Genomic DNA, 22,951 nt, shown 5'->3' with positions numbered 1-22,951 from the left:
ATTCATTGTGTCTCCCACACATCTGGCCTTGTCTGCTCACCCCGGCGGGTTGGTTTCCTCAGAGACCTTGTCTCTCTTCTTTTCCCAGGCAAAACTTTTCCAGATCTCACACAATACCAAGCACTGGAATGCTGTTGCGTTTCTTTTTTTTTTCTTTTTTTTTTTTTTTTTCTTTTTTTTGGGCTGTCTGATTTGAATAACAAAACTTACAGTGTATTGGAACAGCAGATAATTCATTGCAAAGACGCCTTCCGATACAAGTTGAATGTGTTCGTATCTCAAATCAGCTTTCACCATTCAGATGAATTGAGGTGCCATTAATCCGTTCTTGTCTCCCCCAAAAATAATGAGTTTAATGAAAAAAATAATGTTGTTTTTATTTTTATTGTACTTTGAAGAACTCATCTGGTCACTCTTATCTCAAAGGCCTCACTTTAAATTGTTTTCTGGCGTACCGTCCGACTCTTTTATTCATTTGGCGTAGTCTGCTCAAAGCTTAGTCTTTAAAGGTAACACTTTGCCTCCAGTGCAGTTTGCAAATGTAGTGTCTAAATTCCGACCGTTCATTTTTTTTTGCCTTCTCACGCTGAAGACTATAAAAAGAAAACGTTTGTTCCTTTCAAGCCCAAAATACACTTTTCACTGTCGGGAACTCAAACATGAAGCACATCTATTTTTAGCTGCACGCATTGATTTGGTTCGAAAATCCCGGAAGAAATAAATGACTTGTTGTACCGGCGGTTTGATCATTCTGGCTCTTGTAAGTTGAGAGTTTTGTGTCATACGAGTCCAGGAAAAGTTCACTTCACTGCAGCTAGGACCAGACATCGACCATTTCCCGCCCCCCCCCCCCTCCTTTTCTAGAGCTACTCCAAACAAATTGACACAAATGACATGCGCGTTAAAAAAAACAAAATTGCAAGATGCCAAAGTAAGAAATTGCACTTTAATGGCAACTCAAAACACAAAGAAAAATTATGGGTTGTTTAAAAGAAAAAAAAAACTCATTAAATTTGTTTTTAAATGTTTTTCATTGGTCAGCAATCATGTTTCCCTCTTTTGAGTTTGTCATCGTGCCGTTTAGTGCATCTTGCAGAGCCGCCCGTCATGAAATTCAGACAGCAAAAGCATCTCCCGCCGAGACTTGGCACAGTTTATCTTGTTGATTCAGCGAAATGCTGAAGACGAGGCTTAGAAACTCTGATTTGCGTGTGACACTCTGCGGTTCGAAATTGACGCTTGAGTGTGTTCGTTCTCATCCTGAAAGGATGACGTTTGCGCATTTAACGCAGCTCGTCTTGGCTCCGCCTGTCATCATTTGCTTACTCGAAGACAATCTTGTCCAAATTATTTGTCTTTATCTCGTATTTTTCTCAGGCCAACGCATATCGACAAATTTGAGCTCTGAAAATGGATCCTCCTAAAGCTCACAGGGTTGTTGCAGGGTTTTTCCATGCCGCAACAACGAGGCGCTCTAAAGCTGCCACACCAGAGTGAAGTCCCGCTCCACATTCTGGCTGTCAAGGCAGACTTTTTTTTATTTTTTATTCCCCCTCATAATGCCGCCTTCCTCTGTGTGATGTGCGCACACTTGCGGTCACCAACGAGGCACTCTAAAGCCACCGTGCCTGGAGACTATCTTCAGGGAAGATTCATTTTTGGAGTGTAAGCAAACATGTCGAATATATTTAGAACCAAATCTCCTACAACATTGTGGAGCAACGGTCAGTCTTCACATAGCAGTCTTTTTTTTTTTTTTTTTTTTGCACCGCAAGTAGATGACATCAAATAGATGACAATAAGAGGAAATGGGAGAACAAACGACAGCAAAAAAAGGAAACCTGAAGTGAGGAGATTGACATGTAAAGAAGTGAGACATGAAAAGCGGAAACGACCTGCGAGTGGCTTTCAAATTTCAAATCATATTCCAGTTCTCCACAAACGGCGCAACGTTCTTCCCTTGAGAAGAGTCACTTTGCTGGAAGAAGAGGCTCATTTTCCACCCACGGCACGTCGCAGTTGAGGGGAAGGCCTGCGCGTTCTTTAAGACCAGTCACTTAATTGTCTTGGCTGAAAGCTGGAGCATGAGAAGATGGTGAGCAGGGTTTCTGATGCTTGTGGCAAGACAGCCTCACTATTCGGATTCATATCAGCACATCAGATAAGAAATCATACCCACCTGGATGGAAGACGATGTACACCCCCAAAAAAATTGAAATGACACAAAACTAATCCAGGTCGAGTGAGTAGAGAGCTTTCTCTCCGCATGATTGCCGTCTGTTCTTCTCGGCCAGGAACTGTCAGATGCTCAAGGCAACGTTGTCCTGCCACAACTCTCGTCTCTTCTTGTGCTGGTTTAGCGTCCAGCCCACATAGAAGGGGAACACATTTTAGATGGATTTGTATTTTGTGGTTTTTTTTTTTTTTTTTTTGATACTGTCAACACAAATTTTTTTCACAAGATGCCACGTCATATTTTTTTTTTTTTTTTTAATGAAACCTTTGTGTGTCAGTAGAATGCTCTGCAGATTAACCAAAATAGATTTATTAAGAACACATTCCCCCATTTTGAAAAATACAACAAATAATGTCGTTCCCAATTCTAAACACTATATGCACCAATCCGAGCCAAGTAGACGCCCCCCCCCCCCCCCCCTCCCCTTAGGAATTCTGTCGTAGACACAATTGTTCACACATGGAATTTAGGATGATTTAACTGCTGAGCCCATTTGAATTACTTACTAACCCAAACAGCAGCGCCAACCAAAGCACATAAACAGTCACTTGCGCTAGTGTGCTGAATGGAATGGAAAAAATGGTGCTCAGGGTTTTTGTGATGACTTTATGACTCGGGAACAGGTGATTTCAATTCCCTTTATTTGTTCAATGCCAAATCCAAACATCAAGACCAATTCCTGGAATGTGACCTTGGAGTCTTTTAACCCCAAAAAAGAAGCCAATTATATAAAAACTATATCTATTCCAACTCTTCTTACTTTAAACAGATGAAAGCAATCATATCCAGCCAATGATTTGCTCTTATAAATACGTAAGCATCGATACTTTTATTCGGATATAAATCTGTCTATTTCCAGCTAAAGATGGTTGCCTTTGAACTACTTTCTGACAAACAGGGACAGAAGGGAGCCACATTTACACATCACAGTGGGAGCAAAAAGTGAGCGAGAGCCTGAAGAAAGCGCTTGTCTCAATAAAAATGTGAAAAACAAGTGTGTGGGACAAGACAATGAGCCAGAGATGGAGTGGGACAGCGAAAGATTTTGTGCCTGGAGGGCGAAGAGGAGCATCAGAGAAAAAAGTTGAAGTGGTCTTTGAAAGCGAAGAGCGTGTTATTTTGATAAACGAGGAGACATTGCTGAGATGATGAGGAGACTTGAAGCCTGCTGGCGTTGGCGCTTTTAAATGAGTGCAGCCTATGCAGCTCGGCATCACTGACCTGACCTCTTGAAGTGTTTTTATGTGTGCCGGCAACCAGATTCGGCAATCTGACTTTAAGGCACGCGTGCTTCGCCAATGTTCACAGTTATTTTAATACTTTGTGATGGGGGGGAGTGCCGATATTTTCTATGCCAAATTCTCACATGAAAACTGCTTCGACTCTATAATAACGCTTCCGGCATTTTTGATTATAATTCGGTGGGGTCCAGTTGCAAAGGTTTTCTGGTCTGGACTACAAAATGTTTTCAGCCACCGGTTAAAGCAGTGCTTCGCAATTATTTTCTGATTGTGTATATATATATCAATTAAACAAAAAAGGACTTAAAGTTGAACCTTGAGGCACACCGCAAGACAAGATGAATCACAATCAATTCCACATTCTCGACCAACTTTTTAAATCCTCATTTAATCGATAACTATGCCCTTACCTGGATTTCACTTTTGCACTTTTATCGAGCATCTGTTGTAATTAGCCTAAAACCAAACAAGCTCTATATTTAATGCATGAAACAGAGCAATGTGTACCTTAGCAGTATATCACCAATGGCCTCTATTTTTTCAGATTCAAAACTATTAAAAAGCATTTTGTCGCCTCAGAATTTCTCACTGCCAAATATAAAGCGAAGTTCATGCTGCAGTGCACTCCCGATATTTATTTGTATTTTTTTTTGCCTACACGCGAGCGACGTGAACAATGAATTTCCGATTACTGACTGTCTGATATTAATAATGGCGTGCTCTGAAAAATCGTATCAGAACCTGTTTGATAATGTGTCCTAATCAATGCATTCACCGTTTGTTCATTAGTTCATAAGTCAGGGGGAGAAAAAAAAACAGCTCACAATAAACTGACAAAAAGAACGACTCAGTCTGACCTAGTTAAGGCTGTGCAGAGAAAATGCTAATATGCTCATATCTTCTGTTTTTTTTATTCTTGCGCAACACATCCTTACTGTAATTGAATTTTGTTTTGAGATGACTTTTTTTCTGCCATAATTCATCCCAAGTCAATTACGTTGCATAATGGCTTGTTACATAATGACAGCAGCTCAAGAATAGCAGTCGAGTCTTTTGGCGGACGGCCACGAGCCGGGGCACTAAACTGCGAGAGTCTTTTGGCGGACGGTTATGCATGATTGTCTCAGTCATGCTTCTCTACCTTCCTCCCTTATTTTAGATTTTTTTTTTTTTTGCTATACTGTCGCACTGACGGGAAGCATTTCTGCGTTGTGCGCATAAACGGCCCTTTGCCAATGCTGCTGCATGAATATATCAGTGACAGTGCTGATGATTGGATGATGTCGGCAAATCTCCGGATTGGATAGAGATTGCATCTCAAATGAATTTTCCTTTCTCTTTTTTTCCTTTTTCATTTGTTTGTTTTCGGGTAGTAATCATATTTAAAAAAAAAAAAAAAAAAATGTAATCGAATCATTTACCTCCACTGCAAATTAAGCAGGAAAAGCTGCTGATAGAAGGAATTCAGAAGATGCATATTGGCGTGGTGGTTGGGATTCACGGGCAGCGATAATGCAGTACAATAATAACTGCTCAACGTGAATAATACAAGCAAAACACTCCTAATCCTCCGTACCTCTGCCTCTTTTTTGTTTTGATTTTGATCTCCCGGGTGCAGAGTTGATTGCTGTCCCTCAGGATAGAAATAGCGAAAGCTTGCCATCTACTGGGGATAATGTAGCACTACCTCTTTGAATCATTTTCTTTCCTTCACTGTTTATGTTTTGACCCAGGCGGCTTCAGTTGTCTAAATTTCTGGCAGCGAATTGAAATGAGCTCTTTTTTTGACTGTTCCTTTTCTCTTCTGTTTTCTGTTGCAGGTCCGATATCCTCAATCTTGTCATTTAAACGGGTTCCGTTATTGAACTACAGTTGGTTCCTGTAGTCAACGTCCTCATGGAGGCTTTTGCCGTCCACTGACTGAGAGCAAACTGTGTGGATCCGCAGCCATGTCTGCCTGCAGCACATTCACTGAGCATGTGTGGAAACCAGGCGAGTGCAAGAACTGCTTCAAGCCAAAGAGTCTGCACTGCACTCTGAGCGTTCGGGACAAGCCTCGATCGGAGCTCCGACTTGCGACATCCCAGCAGCAGAATCCACCCCATGCTGGGACCAGAGCCAACTCGAACCTGGCCAACAACTCGCAGAGGTCCGGCAGTGGGACCGCCCGCTCCGGACACTTCCGTCCACCTGTGGCAAAGAAACCGACCATCGCCGTTAAGCCCACTATGATGCTGCCGTGTTCTGCGTTAGGGTCAGGTTCTAATGGCAATCTGCAGAGTCCAACAAATGTCCTGGAGCCAGGCAAAACCTCAGCCTTCATGGTCTGGAATCGCAATGGATTGAATTGCAAGAGGGTCAGCGGTACGAGTAACAACAACGAGGGAGAGGATGGCGTTGACGCAATTGAGGGTTATGAGCAACTTAGTCCAAGGACCCCGAGTGGAAATAATAATAGCAGTGGACTGACGGATGTCTTAAAAGAGATTGGTGGGTTAGGCCTTGGTCCTAGCCTAACACCGGTTTCCAAAGACTTATTTTGGGGACGGATCAGTAGCTCATACCAAAGGTCGTTAGAAAGAGGTCTTCCAGCTGCTAGCTGCTTGGCTATGGGAAGTTGCATTAGTGGTGGTGGCGGTACGAGTCAAAAACGGGTGTCTCTAAGTGATAGCACAGAGATAATCAGCACAGAGGGTGGTCGATTTTGCTACCCGGAATTTTCGAGTGAAGGGGAAGATGAGGAGGACGATGAGGATGAGTCTGAAAGAGATGACGAGCACGAAAGCTGGGATGAAAGTGATGAAGAGTTACTCGCGATGGAGATCCGTATGAGAGGTCAGCCACGATTTGCAAATTTCCGTGCCGCCACCTTGTCGCCGGTGCCCTTCGCTGCGAGCAAAAAGTGGAATACGGTGCCGCTTCGCAATCGCTCACTGCAACGGATTTGTGCTGTGGACTACGATGATAGTTATGATGAAATTTTGAATGGCTACCCCTCCATGGAGTCCACCGGAGTTATTCCACATTACGGACCTCATGACTGCCAAGGTAGTGGTTTCCTTACAAATTCCGAGTCTACAATTTCTCCGGGGTCGTCGTCATCCTTACCAGAAGATTCTCAGACCGCATCTAGCAGTGAAAGCAGCGTGTCATGTGCTCACCGAAATGGATTGCAATCCCCCGCCTCTGTCAAATCCCCAATTCCCTGTACTTCTCCTGTGAAAAAAGAGCCTGCTCACAGAGCACTGAGCCCAGTCAAGGTTATGGAAATGCACAAGGCTGTTCTGGCCATTAGATTGGATGATCAGGATCAGTCGGCATCCATGCCCCAGGCCCTTCCAGGACAACCAGTTACGATCAGTTTTAGTCCCACGGAGGAGCAGGCCAAGCCGTACCGTGTTGTGAATTTGGAAAAATCACTTATTTGCAAACCTTACACTGTTGTAGACGTATCGGCGTCCATGACCAGCAAAACGGAACTTTCAGGAGATCCTACACCAAAGCACAAAAAACAACCAACACCCTCCAGCCCAACGTCATTTTCTAGCACTTCTTTGGCTCAGCCGCTGTCTCCAACGTCATCTGCGTTACCAACGTCGCCAACATATGTTGTCCATTCACATGCCTCCGCAAGGAAATTAGGAAGCATGCGTTACCAAGAAGTATGGACGTCAAGCACAAGCCCTCGTCAAAAGATCCCCAAAGTTGATCTGGGGAACGGGAGCACCTCTGGCCAGTCGGCACCTTCTCAACACTTTAGCCACAAATCAGCTCCTACCTCTCCGGTTGCTGGGCTGTCTTCGTCGCGAACTGTACCTGTGAAGTCTCCCAATTTATCAGAGATTAAATTCAATAGTTTCAACAATGCGGGCATGCCTCCTTTCCCCATTATCATCCGAGACGAGCCAGCATATGCCCGCAGCGCCAAGAATGCTGTTAAGGTACCAATCGTTATCAATCCATGCGCTTATGACAACTTAGCTGTCTACAAGAGCTTCTTGGGCCTCCATGGGGAGTTGACGCATACGAAAGGGGCTGGAAGCCGGGTGACCAGCCATACCTACGAAGAGATTGGGTCCTCCGAGAGTGTTCAGTCAAGCTCGACGGACAAAACCCTCTCTGGCAGAGGCACCTCGGAGAGAGCATCTTTGGAGGAAACAAAATCTCCATTCGAAGCAGGAGTAAAATCACCTAGTTTACAACCTATAACCACTACAGATCCGAGCACTGCGTCGAGCACTCCAATCGGGGCTCTTTCACCCTCTGCATCGATAAATTTGACCCCCTTTTTAGCCGAAAACCCACCGAAAAGTAGCCCTCCTGCCGTGACGGTAACGCGCAATTTCAGTCGGGATAATCTTACGGACCCGTCTTCTTCAGGGGCAGGATTAAACCATCAAGTCGACGCCAGTGCAGTGCTCTCACAGATTGTAGCCTCCATCCAGCCTCCCCAGTCTCCTCCAGAGTCCCCCCCTGCCGACGACAAAACCTTCAGTACTGAAGAACTTTATGCCCTTCCGCCTGATGCCATAAAGGAGACCCTTACACGGCCAAAGTCACTATTTTCTTCAAATGATCCAAGCGGTTCCAAGCCTATAAAAGACACCCTCTCAAAAGTTCTGTCCAAATCTCAGAGCGCCTCTGCTGCCGTACCGCTCTCTACTAGCCGGTCGGAGCCTAATGCCCCGTTCCCTCCTCCCAGGTCTACGTCGTCCCCTTATCACGCTTCCAACATCCTCCAGAGGCATTTTAGCAATTGGACAAAGAGCTCTGCTTGCAGTTCTCCCGTGCGCTCCAGTGAAGGTGAAACCCGACTGAATGGAGAAGGGAAGCGTAATCAAACGGAGAGCTCCAAACCCAAAAGGTGGATCTCGTTTAAGAGTTTTTTCCGTCGACGGAAAGATGACGACGAGCAGAGAGAGAAGACGGAGAAAGACAAGGAAAAGGGCAAGCTCGTCGGGCTGGACGGAACGGTCATTCACATGCTTCCACCGCCGCCGATTCAGCAGCGGCACTGGTTCTCGGAGGCAAAGGCGGAGGATCCCTCTCAGAAACCAACTATTGTTTTTACCTACAAAATGGAAAGCACTGAGGGAGAAGAATGTAAGGAAACTGCACTACTGACACCCTGCGATGGTGAGGCATCCAGACCTTTGAGTCCAGGGCGACAAGGACCACCACCGGAGGGCGCTGAAGTTGCCCCTGACAACGACTTAAGGTATTTCTCGGACAACTGGAACATTTTGTTTCTACTCTAACACCGAAGATGATCAGAAATTGCTTATAGCAAAATGTAGCATTTTGCTTTTGGATAAACGCAAAAACTCCAAAGTTGAACCACAATGTTGAAGTAACCGACCACTGTAGTTTTGTCTAGTTTGGCTTATTTACTTTACTATTCGTTCCTTGGTCATTTCCTTGGAATGCCCCCTCAGTTCTGTGTCAGAGATATTTCAGGACTTCTTGGTTATCTCTGATATCAACTCCTTTCTGGATGTTTGTTTCACTAGTGTGGGGGGAAAAAAATGTGTTCAAGGAATGCCAATGCAAATTCCTCCGTGAGTTAGTCAACCATCTTAAAGGAGCCTTGAACTTGCAAGTACATGAGATTTGGAGTTTTATGTTTGGACATAATTGTCGCCATATTCCCACTTCCCAGTGCCGCTGTCCATTCCAGCCATTTTACAGCAGCTTTGTAAAAAAAATAAAAATAAATAAACAAATTAAAAAATAATAATAAATTAATTAATTTAAAAAAAATCCTGAGCTGTCACTGGCTAAATAAAAATAAAAAGACTCACGTCACACCTCAGATCGCTTGTTCTTCCCGTATGAAGGGTTAACTGCGTTATCGTTCATCTTTTTTTTTTTTTCTCGACTGAGGCAGTTTTATGAGCTCACAGTGGGCGTGCGCTTCAGCGCTAGCAAGCACACATCACCTTAGACAGGTAGGAAGAGTTAGAGCGGTGGCAAGAAAGGACGACAAGGCAACGGCGAGCGGAAAAATGCCTCCGCAGTCCAGATCGCTCTCTGCGTAATGTGAATTTATCTCTACGTCGTAGTCAAGATTCACAAATGGGAAGCTGCGTTAGCCAGTACAGCGGGTGAGAAACGAACCATACCTTACCTTTTTTTGTTAACACCATGTTTCATATCTTAGTGAGTTGCTTCGGAAGAATGCCTGAGCGATTATTGTGAATCTGATTTGAAAGACAAGTTAATTCGTTTTTTTTTCCAAGGCCTAGCTTAGCGCGGAAAAGAAAGTGAACTGAACCGCTTTCGTGCAGTCTCAACAAGTCAGGTCCTGACCCTGAAACGTGTAGCAGCCATAAAGGTATTTCTTGTGTCAAGGTCCCTCCAGCTGTATATTCGATCCTCACTCAACGCTCTTTGTTTGGGCCATAAAGTCTTTTTTTTTTTTTTTTTGCCCCTTTTTGTTTCAGGATTTAACAGCAAATTGTATGCAGCATGCAAATCGATTGGCTATTAGCGGACTTGTTGTGATCGTATCTAATGTATAAAGCATAGAACCTGCAGTTGTTTCCACGTGCGATCATCTTTTCTATCAACATGTGCAGCAAGTGACACCTTGAATACAATATTGAGTTTTTATGTTCCATGGTCCTTTTTTTGCCAGTTAGCTTTCACACCAACTTCAGGTTCAATGTCTTGAATCTTGAATGTTTAAGAATTGAAGTGTGGTATTGTTGGTTTGATTTAAGGGCAAACGCAGGCAGGGACTTTTTTAATTGGTCATATGACGACCAAATCATCAAACCGTTTCCGAAAGAAAATGACTCAACCGATTTGGGATCATTCAAGCCTGTCAGACTCGCCAGTGACTACCACTTTGCTATTGCAACCTGGCGCTGACCTCTCACCCTGTTTTTTTTTTTTTGTGACGGTTTTAGTCAAAATGGAGTTAATCATTCATTGACTCATTTATTGCCATTGACGGAACAAGACAAAGTCAAGGATCCATTTTTTTTTCAACTCGGCTGGTAGTGAATGAGTTAACTCCCCGCCGTTTTCAAAAGAAGAAACACCTCAATCACAGCGTTTTTCTGGATTTTGACTGATTTTGCCAGGCCTACAGAATATTATGTTCTAAAGATATAAAAACATGGAGCTGTAACACACAAAAAAAGGAAAAAGGCTAAGACGTGTAAATACGTCTTTGGGAGGCAGGGACTACAATTTTGAAAACGTATACATACATCTGATGGATTGAATACGTTAATATGACCGAAAATAGATCTTGGAACTGATTCGCCTAAGTGCAAAAAAAAAAAAAATGAGTCAAATGTGTCTACTTTGTGTATGACAGTAGCTTTTGAAAACTATATTGCAAACCAAACCTACACCGTCAAGTTAATACTCGCTGCGCACAATGGGCAAGGAGAGCCCCACTGCCAACTACTGGAGTGGATGTGCAATTACACTTTATTGTAGTATGGCGGAAAAAAAGCATGTTCCCCAGGTTCACATGCACCCCCCCACTATTTGAGAAGCACTGCCATAAATAGTGAAAAATAAATGAATAAGCTCATCTCCAGGCAACGCAACAAAAAGTTTAGACTCTGTTTGTCATTAGCGTTACAGCTGATCATTCATCGGTGTCGACATCGTAAACAAATCTTGCCATCATTGAAAGAAAACGAAACTCATCGCAAAGACACGCTCTTTACAAGCGTCTACCATGCGTGTTTTTTTTAATTACCTTTATTGTGACATCTGAAACATCCAGGCGTCACTTTCGACATCATTAGCAAACAATATGAAACATCATTGACATCGTGGAATAAAACTAAACGCATCGCAAAGAAACACTTCGCAACAAGGTGGTTTTAGTCCGCTTTAAAAGGACGTCATTAACATGCACGCTATCGACATCATAAATGAATAATCATATGAAGGATCATTGAACACTCCCAATCATTATTTGAAGAAGCTTGGTCGTTGGAAAACAGAGATCGCATCTGTTGCTAAACCTATGGAACCACTCTGGTAGCGGAAAATCTAAAACAGACGTAATGCCACTGTCGTATCTTTTGCTAATCATGTCATGTCTTGTCTTTTTATCCGTAGCCAGCTACCAGTCAGCGCCAACAATGCGGCGGCTCGCGAGGTGCCTACTGTCACGCCGCTCCCCGCCAGAGTGAATCTGGGCCTGGTGCTTGGGGAGGCCATAGAGGCCCGCGCCAACCAGGCCGCGGCAGCGGCGGCCAGCGAGCGGAGCGCCAGCCTCGGGGAGCTTGAGGATGACGGGAATCAGTCTCATCACTCGCACTCGCCTGCCTCCAGCCAGTGCAGCGCCACCTACAGTAACCTTGGTACAAAATACAGGATTACGCTCACGTTGTTTGTTTCATTGGGTTGTTTTAATCGTCTTGTGTCACTTGAAAATTATTCAGCTCTATTTCACAAATGGGGTTTTGATTTGTTTAAAAATTGCTCTGAGAGAGCAAGATACTCGCTATTAGCGCTCACTCAATCTCCGCTTAGCGATTCAATGCTAACAAACGTCTCTAAGCTAATTTTAGCGTACTTTCTTTATTTAGCTATTTTAGCTAGTTAGCTATAGCTTTATTTCCAACTTTCCAAATGTTGACATGATATTTAATCAAAAATCACCGTACAATCCGTTCTAACAGGCGATGCTAGCATAACGCTACATTCTAATTAGCGATGGCAGAGAAATGACATTGCAGCTGATTGCGGCCCTCTTTGAAATAGATTTTCTTCCATGTGGCCTCTGAGCTAAAATGAGTTTGCCATCCCTGGTGGAGATAGCTTACATGGTTGCCCGGCAAATCCTCGGGCCCCAAATTTTTGGCTCGATGAGTGGATTTTAGAATTTTAGCGCTCTCGGTGTACTACTGCCATTGTACGTAATCTGTCGCCCTTTGCTTTGTGAACTTCAGTTGACCGTTGTGTTTGAAAGTGTTGGAAAATGTTTTGTCAGCAACTCCCCGGCAATTTTAATGTGTTAGCTTTGATGTGGACATTTTCTGTCCTCTTCTGTAATGAAACACAAAGGACAGGAAAGATTCTTTTGTTCCTTCAGTTTTTGTTTGTTGTTTTTTTTTTGCTTCAGAAGCATGTGGCAAAATTTAGACCGTCACCATAGAAACAGAAATATTAAGATTGCTCCCATCCAACTGTCTCCTCCTTTTATTAGATTATTTTCATAATATCTCATAGAAAATCAACTTATTTTTTTTTTCTTTACCATCTTTATCTTGGAGTTGTTTTTGGACTGTCGGTGGCGATTTTAACGTGTCCATTTCCCATAAATGTCCTTGACGGGCTGGTGAGCGAAACACGCCAATGCTTTTATGGTGGGAAGAAGCGAGTGTTAGTCATAGTCGTCAAGCATACGCAACTGACCACTTGAAACGTCAACGTTCCCTCTGTGTGGATGCAGATTTTTCTAGTGTGCGGGTTGTGAAGCGGCATAACACCGTAGGCTGCGAACATGTTCCCGTGTGGTTACGTGATGTTGGGAATGAGTGCGACTCGGGTGCTTTTATTGTGCGTTGTTAATTCGAGGGCTTGTATCGTTTTGTGCGTCAGTGTAGTTCAGGATGATTGATGGAAGTCGGTTACGTTTAGTTTTTTGAATGCAGCGCATGAATTATTTTGGTTGTGATGAATCTTAGCCCTTCATGAAAGCTTGTCTTGAATCAAAATTAATCATTTGCAAATATCTGCTTTGACCGAACTGAAAAACTATTTGTGCATTTTTCTAAACTGGTCATTTTAATCTTGTCCAGTTTGTTGCGATATACCGATGAAAATTAATACGTAGAAGGCGAAATGAAGCAATTATTAAAGTTGTTAGTTGCGTCCACTAGCAGAGCGTCACCCCTCCACCACCTCGCTCTGAAATATGATTGCGCCCCCCTTTTGCTAGGCCAATTAACTTTTGGTTATTTGCCAATTTATTTATTTTTTGGTGGGGGCGGGAGAGTTTTTTTTTTTTTTCCAAATTGTCACCCGTTTCCCATAAGGAACGTCAGAATGTTTATTAGCATTTTCTGAAGATTTTTGGGATGGATTGTAAAAATAAATAAATAAATTATAATTATACTTTTTGTTTTGCCGACAGCCATAGTGAAAATTCAGTGGGTCTTTCCTTTTGGTGCAACATTGGATACCAATCCAAAATACTTTTAGTTATCATGATTGCTTGGAATTATTCATTTTTTTTTTTTTGCAGTTTGGTACCGATCCAATTTATGATTGCTCAACCAGATGGTAGAGCAGATCCTCAATCTTGACTCGTCCACCCGTTTTCTTGCACTTACCCGGTTCCAGTTTACTTGAGTCAAAGCAAGTAAGCTCAGACTCGCATCTTTGGGCAACCTCCTCTTGTTCGATATTCCAAAACCAGACATGGCACCACCTGTGGGTCTTGAGTCTTTCGTTGCTCAGAACACTTTGCCCGGGAAGGATCCCGGAGATGCCTAATACAGATTACCCAACCAATATTTTAAGTTGAACACAAGACACACGAAGAACCAACTTTGTCCTTTTCTGTCATAACCCAAAGATCAAAATGGACTCTAGATTAGTTCTCCAGTTTAGTTTCGCCCGTTCGTCTGTCCCTCTCTCACTTGTTAATAACGGAGCGTAGCAGTGGGAGGCAGAGTGCTCGCCGCCTCGTCCGCGGCGAAATCTCCAGTTTTAGTGAGAGCTGACATCAGAGGCAGCTCGGGCATGGAAGCACCGCAAAATGTTTCTGCGTGTCTGCTTTTCCGTTGAAAACTTTTAAGCAGCAGAGGACTTGAGGTGGGCTCGTCACTTGAACGCCGCCGTGTATGTATTGCTCTCTCTCTCTCTCATTGTATTTTGTGTTTCCCTGCCGTCGTGTTTTTGGCTTCACCCTTCCGAGCCTCGCACTCTTACATTTGCGCCATGATGCTGAACAGCAAAGTTCCATCGTGTCTTCACTTTCAATTATCCGTAGCAGATTTTCTAATGGACTTCATGTAAAATGCGAGACTAAATAGCGCTCATTTGTGCTCAACCCGAATGAATTTTCTTTTGCAATAACAGATATTTTGGTCCGGCTCCAGCCGCGCCGCAAAATCTCCTCGTTTGTCTTTGTTGTTTCATGAAATTTCACTCAGACGCAATCCATCAGGTCGAGCAGTCATGTCTGTCATTAAACAAGCGGAACGACTTCTGTGATCAAAGCTATTTTCCCAAGATGGCTTTTACGCACCAAGAGATTACGGGGATATGTTTGTTCAATGGGCATTTTATTATTTCATCAAATCAGTATGAATTTCGACCAGCTTAATGTATATATTGTTTAAAAAAAGCTCTCATTGGAAGACATGTTTGGATTACTGCAGACCCATTAAGTATATTCGTTCCAAGGAGGATTAACAAGACCCATTTACTTCATCCTGACTGCTCTGTTTTAAGGCTTCCGCTGAATCGCTAAGATGTTGGCCTACACGTGGGGATTTTTTTTTTAAATGACTTCAGAATATGCACTGTTTAAGAGAAAATTGCAAACAGAATTTATGATAGATGATATAAAAAAAAAATCTGCAGCAGCATGCTCTTGAATAATTTGTATTTATTTTTTTTAAAGTGGGCGTGGCAAAAGATTTTTCAACTTGTTTTGTCAAAAGCTTTTTATATGAATGACCCTTTTTTCCATCTCTGGGCCATCTGCCTGCCCGGCACTCAAATCAGCCCCTCCAATTCGCTTGCACCGCCCTCCCACAAAAATAAGGTCACTTCTTCCAGTCGCTCCACGCCGCCTCTTTAAGCCTCAGTGCAGAGCAAGAGTGCAGCTTGAGTCGAGCAGGGGGGTAAGACTTGTGTCCGGCTCCGTCACGTGCCGCCGCACGCTACCTCCTGTCGAGCTAAATGCCATGCGGGGTTATCTTATCTCCACTGAAATGGGCTAAAACTAATTATTTGTCATATTTAATGTGGTGGATTCTGTTTAGTTTTGTTATTGTACGTCACATTTACTGAAAGAGGATGATTCTTTTCTCCAAATCAAAACTAAAAAAGAGTTTTTACGGGAATTCAAAACATAATTTCCTTGTTATTTTAGGTTCGTAAAACTAACAAAAGAACTAAAACTAAAATTGAAAAAAAAAATTGGGTTAACGGCATAATATAAAAACGGAAAACTACCTGAAAACACATTTTATGTTTACAACCTGAACTAAAACTAATTATAATTATAGTAAAAATGTCTTATATTTATTTATTTATTTATTTATTGATGAATCTTTACTACCTATGGTGATATATATTGTTTTATCTTACACATGAAAAATTCACAAATTGAAAAAAAACTAAAACACTAAAACTAAAAAAAAAAAATTAATAAACACTGAAAACTAAACAGAACAAACGCAAAATATTTATTTATTTATTGATGAATCTTTACTACCTATGGTGATGTATATTGTTTTATCTTACACATAAAAAATTCACAAATTGAAAAAAAACTAAAACACTAAAGCTAAAAAAAAAATGTAATAAACACTGAAAACTAAACAGAAGAAACTCAAAATAAAGTAAAGACTAACTAGAATGAAAATTGCTCCAAAGTTGTAAATGATTGTCTCTTCATCTTCTCCTGCAGGTCAATCTCGAGCCAACATGATTCCACTGAAACAGCCACGCAACATAAAGACATCTAACGATACCCTGGCGTCCATCGATCTTGAAGGCCTTACCGAACAACCGCTACCCAAGTCCACTCCACCGCCGTTGCCCAAAAAGGCGGTCCCTCGCTCCATCACAGAGCCCAGCCTGGCCACCAAGGAGCACCTCCAGGGTATCTTTCGACCGAGGGCGGAAGCCAAACCCGGCGGCACCAACCTGAGTGTTGCCAACCCCCTTTACGACTTGGACACCACCTGGGAGACGGCCAGTCAAAGCTCCTCGATCAGTACCCATGATCAGGAGAGCGGTGACTCCCTGGAGCGGCCATCGGCCACCATCAACAAAGCCCGCCCAACCAACAGCATGTCTTCGCTGATGTCCCAAGCCAGCAGTGCAGCCGGCGCCTGCCGAGAGAGGAAAGTCTACCCGAGCACCGAGTCTCTCACTGGCAAGAATCGCAAAACGGGACAAGGCGCTGCCCCTTCCAAGCATCCAAGACCCGCACTCTACCGGGGGCTGGACAGCTGGGATGAGGTGGTGGGCAGGATCAGGGGCCTGCACACGGACACCCTGCGGAAGCTGACTTCCAAATGCGAAGATCGTTTCATGGCTGGCCAAAAAGATCACTTGAGGTTCGAAACCGATAGCTGGTCCGACTTCAGGCTGACCACCGGGAAACCTTGCTGCGAGGCCGGAGATGCCGTCTACTACACCGCTTCGTATGCCAAGGACCCAATGGTCAACTACGCCATAAAGGTCAGATGGCTGCCTCTATTTCAGAGGGATTGACAAATGTGTTTTTTTGCGACTATAAATAAATCAGCATTTCCTAAAGTTTAACACCAAAATACAGTGGTGTCTTGAGACACAAGTTGAAATCCTTGCTGACACTCGTTCATATGTCCAATTGTTTTTTCCTGTCGAAATGACGAAATACTACGAGAGCATTCCAGGTGCCGCCCCCAAATTAGGCCCGAATACTGTCCTATATGACTACATTTTTTTTTTTTGCAGATATGCAATACAGGCAGGACAAACGTATTAATCCAGTTCCCCCATGACCCCGAACAAGTGGAGAAAATCAATAGCTCCAGTTTGTACAAGACAAGCAGTAGTGTCATGACAGTTTTTTTTTTTTTTCATCATCCTCAAGCTGCATTCTCATTGCTTTGTGTTGTCCGCAAGATGCTACCCAGATAGGAATGCTTTCATTATTCGTACCGGATATGAAAGTCTCAAAGCTTTGCTTTTGTATTAACAGCAGCCTCAAGAGGGTCCCTCCCTCTTTTTTTTTTTTTTAATAAATCAGGCCTATACAAACACTGTGCATTGCCTCATTAGACTTTCCCCAACTGGCTATTTCTGTCACCCTCATTTGAGCTCACTGGCTAGCGATATTTTTGTAATGAGGCTGGTGCTTGAAAATCCGCAGCAAACGTGTGTGATTGACTCAAGAAACTTTTTTGCATGTAACCCAGTGCTTCTCAATTAAATATTAATATTTGCCACACTTTGACTTTGGAGCAAATGTTAACGATCTATATTTGTTTTTTAGATCTGCCGAAGCAAAGTGAAGGAGACCCAGCAGCAGTTCTTCCACAGCCTTGCCGTGAGGCAGAGCCTGGCCGTACACTTCAACATCCAGCAGGACTGTGGCCACTTCCTGGCTGACGTCCCCAGCAGCATGCTCCCCTGGGAAGAGGAGGCGGCAGCGGAAGAAGCAGAGCGGGAGGAAGGCGAAAAGGACGACGACGGAGACGCTTTGAAAGAAAGAGAAGTGAAAACAGTCGCCCAGTCGACAGAGTCCAAACGTCCAAACGGTGAGTCCGGTGAGACCGCGGCAGGCGCGGACGCGAGCGCCGCCGGCCGCTTGAGGAGCCGAGTGGTGGTCATCACGCGGGAGGTTCCTTTCCAGACGGTGGCCGACTTCGTGCGCCAAGGCGTGTCTCGGCACGCCCAAAACCCGGAGCTGTACGAGCGTCAGGTGTGCCTCCTGCTGCTCCAGATGTGCTCGGGCCTAGAGCACATGAAGCCTTACCACGTGACGCACTGCGACCTGCGTCTGGAGAACCTGCTGCTGGTTCACTGCCGACCCAGCAACGGCAGAACCGTGGACCCCGTCGAGCCCAACAACAACAGCGGCTGCAAACCCGCCGCTTCCGCCGCCGCCGACTCCACCTGCCCCGCCCGCCTCATCATCAGCAACTTCTCCCAAGCTAAGCAGAAGAGCGCTCTCATGACCGCCGACCCCGGCGCCTTGCGAGACCAATCCCGCCTGGCGCCGGAAATAATCACGGCCACTCAGTTCCGCAAGTGCGACGAGTTCCAGACTGGGATTCTCATCTACGAGATGCTGCACCGGTCGAACCCCTTCGAGGAGACGCCGGACCTGAAGGAGCAAGAGTACACCTGGGCGGACCTGCCGCCCCTCCCCGTCCGATCGCTCTACTCGCAGGGCCTGCAACAGCTGGCCCGGTTGCTGCTCACCGTCAACCCGTCGGAACGGATCCGCATGTCGGAGGCTCGGGCCTGCCTGCAGTGCCTGCTCTGGGGGCCCCGCGAGGACTTGTTCCAGGCTCTGGGCTGCGGCAGCGCCTCCGGCTCCATGTCGTCGGCCACCTCCAGCCAGCGCCAGGCAACCCTCCAGAATTGGCTGGACCTGAAGCGCACGCTGATGATGATCAAGTTCGCCGAGCGCTCCATGGACTCTGCTTGCGGCGTGAGCTTGGAGGACTGGCTCTGCTGTCAGTATTTGGCCTTTGCTACCACCGACAGCCTGAGCCGGGTGGTGCACATCCTGCAGCAGCCGCAGCCGCAGTGCCCGAACCAGAACCAGAACCTGAACCTGAACCAGTCTGTCCCCGCCGGGCCCAACCAGACTCACTTAGCGCACACCTTCCAGCGAACTCAGTCACAGCCACTCTGAGCTTCTCTTCTCTGTGGTTGCCAAGGCAACAACTGGCCCCCTTGGTGTTGTCCCCAGCGCTGATGCTAACGTTTAGTGTGAGCGATTAGCATCATTAGCTCAGCAGCAGCACAGTGTTCTATTAAATGAACACGAGAGCTCCCTAAACAATGTCACAATGCTATTCAGACTAATGAGAGAAGATTTGGAGAATTGGAAACAATTTGGTCGAAAATTATTCGGATAGTGCCGACAGTCTTGAAACGCCACCGCAATGGAAGTGTAAATTTTGAGTTTAAAGTCACATCTCGAATGTCAGCTTTCCCCAGGAATATTATTTATTTAATCTTAAATCTTTCTGGTAATTTTATTTTTTCAAAATGTAATTTTAAATAATTTGATAACAGAATAAAATAGACAGATGATGACCCGCCTATTTGTCATGAAGGCAATTTGTAGTTTTAAAATAATTATTAAAAAAAAAAAAAAATCCATCTCTCGTTTGATTGAAGCCACAAATTGTCCATTAAAACGTTGTGACAGAAGACATTACGAGACTTAAATTTACCGTTTTTTCCAAAACGAGCCAGTGATTTATTCCCGACTTGTCAAGCTCTTTCATTTTTATAGTCAACGCCAGTAAATCCTCACCGTCGTAATATATTTTGACACAAGTTGTTCAAGTAAAACAAAACCAAAATCCAAGATGTTATTTTGCCTTCTCATCACAAAACGTAAAAGTTTTTTTTTTTTTTTTTTTTTTTAATTTTACTCCCATCATGCAATCTGATTCTCACAATAGTTTTGTGGCACATAATACAAAAATTCTCACTGTGGACGAACAAAAGGGAATTTTCCTGAACTGGGCTGCAACCTTTATTCTTTTCACCAGGTTGTTTTGGGAAAGCTTTAGTGTCATTGGCGCTGATCCGTTGCTTGGAGGTTTAAACCGAGTTGAGCTCCATGATTTTGGAATATGGACCGGTGGCATGTAGAATGTAAAACTTTTTTTTTCCCCAGCCTGTCGTTTGGACCTTTCAACCGATGAACCACTTGGAGACGTTCTCCCATTCCTCACTGCCGCCTCCTTCGCCGTCCTTTTGGACCTCGGACGCCTGGTCCTGCATTGATGCTTGGCGCTGTTTCGTCTGCATTTTTAGGGGTGGGGGCAACCTGCGGACCATGTGACCTTTAATCTGGCCTGCCCTGCATTTGTAATGGAAAGAAAAACCTCCGAGGAGCTGTCACCAAAATCCCCAGCAACACTAAACCGAGGAACACTCGCAATATAAAATGGGATTTTTCATGCCCCTCAGCGGACTTCCCCACCCCTGACTTGTTGTAAACTCGGCCGTAAATGCACATGGGTTCATTTGTGGTCCGTTATTCAACTCAACTTTTTTGCACATAAAAAAATAATAATAATTTCACATCTAAATGGACATGGACAAAAAAAAATATAACAAACTGCAAATGTCTTTATATTATGTTGCTTGGGAAATGTTACATTTGCTGAACAGGTAGATGTGTGATCCTTGGAGCAAAAAGGGAGAAAAAAACAAAATGAGACAAAGCAGGTGTGTAAAGGATTTGTATACTAAAGAATGTCTGGAGAGCACTGGTGGCTGTCCTTGTATGTAGAGATTTAAGCGTAAAGATTTACATCTATTTTAGTCCACAATGCGCTATTTCTTTTTCGAGCACCTAAATAACATTTGAAACTTGACTTTCGTCAGCCGTGACTGAAGGACGAGGCAAGTAAATCACTGTTGTGAGAGGAACGGTCGATATATAAAGTGAACACACCTCTGTTAAAATAAAGTATTTGCTTTTTGTTGTGCGTGTGTGAAAACAATGCATAAAAAGTCATTTTGGATTTTTTTTTATTTATTTTTTTTTTAGAACGTGACCAAGTGAATTATATATGTTTTTTTTTCCCTCTCGGCTACTGTTTGCTTTTTCATGCCAAAACAAATACAGGATGAGCATTTTTTTTCTTTTTCTTTTTCTTGATGGAAGCGGATATTCCACCATATTTTCTGCAGAGTGTTTCGTTTTTTTTTTTTAATTACCAACCTCCCTAATGACATTTTACAATTCCGACAAACTGTCCTCCTGGGCTCAAACTGCCATTGGTGGCATTTTGCCTCTCGAAATTGAGACAATTCAATTACATTTTTTTGCTCTACTTGTGCATGTGTGACCGGTAAATTTTCCATTTTTATTTTCCTTGATTATTTAATTTTTTTTTTATTTTCTTTTTTTTTTTTTTTTTTTTTTTTTTACAAACACTTCAGCTCATTTCCCAGTAAAGCAGTGGAATCGAGAGGCAACTGTGCTCGTTAAAAAAAATAAATAAATAAAATCGGGATCCCTGCTGTCCACAAAGTGCTTCTGGCTCATGTCTCTTGAATCGGAAAGCGAAAGAACGTTCCTTCAGCAAAACAACAGACTCTGAAGAGGCCCCTTGTATACATTTATACTGACAAACTGTTTAACCGAGGTGTGTTGACTGCAGAGCTTTTCTGTTTCCTGTCATGTCGTTGACCCGCTTGCTCAGACACACGAGGTGGGCGAGCGGCCTGTAACTCAACACTTCAAAACATGGGCGGGGAACCCGCAACCCACGCGGGCAGCTCGGAGGAGCTCCAAAATATTGAACCAACGATTACTCAAACCTGCTACACTCGTGGGAGTCGGTGCATCCTATTTTCGGCCGCCCGTGAGAAAAACGTTCCCCACCCATGATTTGAAATAAACAGCCATCATCGCGCTTGTTTCATCTTATATCTGTTCTATGCATACATCACAGTACCATGAATGATCACCACTGGACAGCAACGCATCCGTTGTGCTTTCTTTTAACAACACATGTACAGAATGCCTCCTGGCCATTTATTGTTAACCGACAGTGACACGGAAAAAAATAAAAAATATATGTTTTTTACATGTATATGCGCTGTGTTGTTGACTCTCAGCATGTACACAAGTTACACCACCAGGTGGTGCTAAAGGATATTAATAGTCATTACATAAACATTACAGGTCCAAGAAGAAAAATACTGGACTGTTGCGGTTATTTGGCCGTCTTTAATTTTCTGTGAGTAAATGCACAAATGACAATATATTTGGAATGTGGCAGTAATGTCTAGTTTTTACAATAAAAAGAATGAGAGAGAGAGGCACCCCTTCTGAAAAGAAATTGGACTAATGAGAAATCTTCCAAATATGTTTGGTATAAAAAATAAAATAAAATTCCGTATAACCCAACATCTAAATGGTCGACCAATAACATCCCGATTGACTTTTTATAGATCAGCAAGAATTGATTTAGTGGGCAAAATGACTCTGACCTTTTTGTTCACATCTGATCCATAACGCATTAATAATTCATTAAGTCTGGTGTCACAACTTGCCATTTAACTCATGGATAGCTAGTGGCTACAGATATAAAAAGTCTACACACCCCTGTTCAAATGCAAGATTTTGTGATGTAAAAAACATGCGACGGCGAGAGATCATTTGATGTCCTTTTCCAACCTTAATGTGGCCTGTCTGGGGCTTTGGACAAGGACGTCAGGGTTATGCTAGAATGAAATCAGGAAAAGGCATGAGTGCTCTCTAAACAGAAACAGAAATTCCAGCGTTATTATTTTCTTTGTAGCGAGGACAGCGACGACCGGTTAGTACGATCGCTTCACAGTTCAGAGGTGCAAGGTTCGATTCCGGGTTCGACCTTCTTATGTGGCGTTTGCATATTCTCCCCGTACCTGCATGGGTTTTCTCCGGGTACTTCCTCCCACATTCCAAAAACATGCATGGTAGCTGTGATGTGTGGCCTGCCATTGGCTTGCAACCAGTCTAGGGGGCCCGAAGACAGCTGAGAAGAGAGGCTCCGGCATGCCTACGACCCTCGTAAGGAGA

The 22,951-nt window shown here is 43.7% G+C and overlaps 1 protein-coding gene across 1 annotated transcript in view; it reads left to right on the top strand.

Annotated features, from left to right (window-relative positions):
• peak1 (pseudopodium-enriched atypical kinase 1) overlaps positions 1-21,980 on the top strand; it is a 47,527-nt gene extending 25,547 nt beyond the window's left edge. Inside the window, exons 4-7 of the mRNA XM_088298123.1 lie at positions 5,298-8,695; positions 11,566-11,810; positions 16,100-16,878; positions 17,678-21,980. Of these exons, the coding sequence (XP_088154249.1) occupies positions 5,427-8,695; positions 11,566-11,810; positions 16,100-16,878; positions 17,678-19,048 (5,664 nt within the window). The 5' untranslated portion in view covers positions 5,298-5,426 and the 3' untranslated portion in view covers positions 19,049-21,980. The remainder of the gene's footprint in view (positions 1-5,297; positions 8,696-11,565; positions 11,811-16,099; positions 16,879-17,677) is intronic.
• The last annotated feature ends 971 nt before the right edge of the window (positions 21,981-22,951 follow it).

Source organism: Idiotropiscis lumnitzeri, chromosome 6, assembly GCF_059441095.1.
Source record: "Idiotropiscis lumnitzeri isolate Australia: NSW breed Sydney's pygmy pipehorse chromosome 6, RoL_Ilum_1.0, whole genome shotgun sequence".
Classification (NCBI taxonomy): Eukaryota; Metazoa; Chordata; class Actinopteri; order Syngnathiformes; family Syngnathidae; genus Idiotropiscis; species Idiotropiscis lumnitzeri.
Note: the sequence above shows the minus strand (reverse complement) of the source record. Positions and strands in the feature narration are given on the sequence as shown.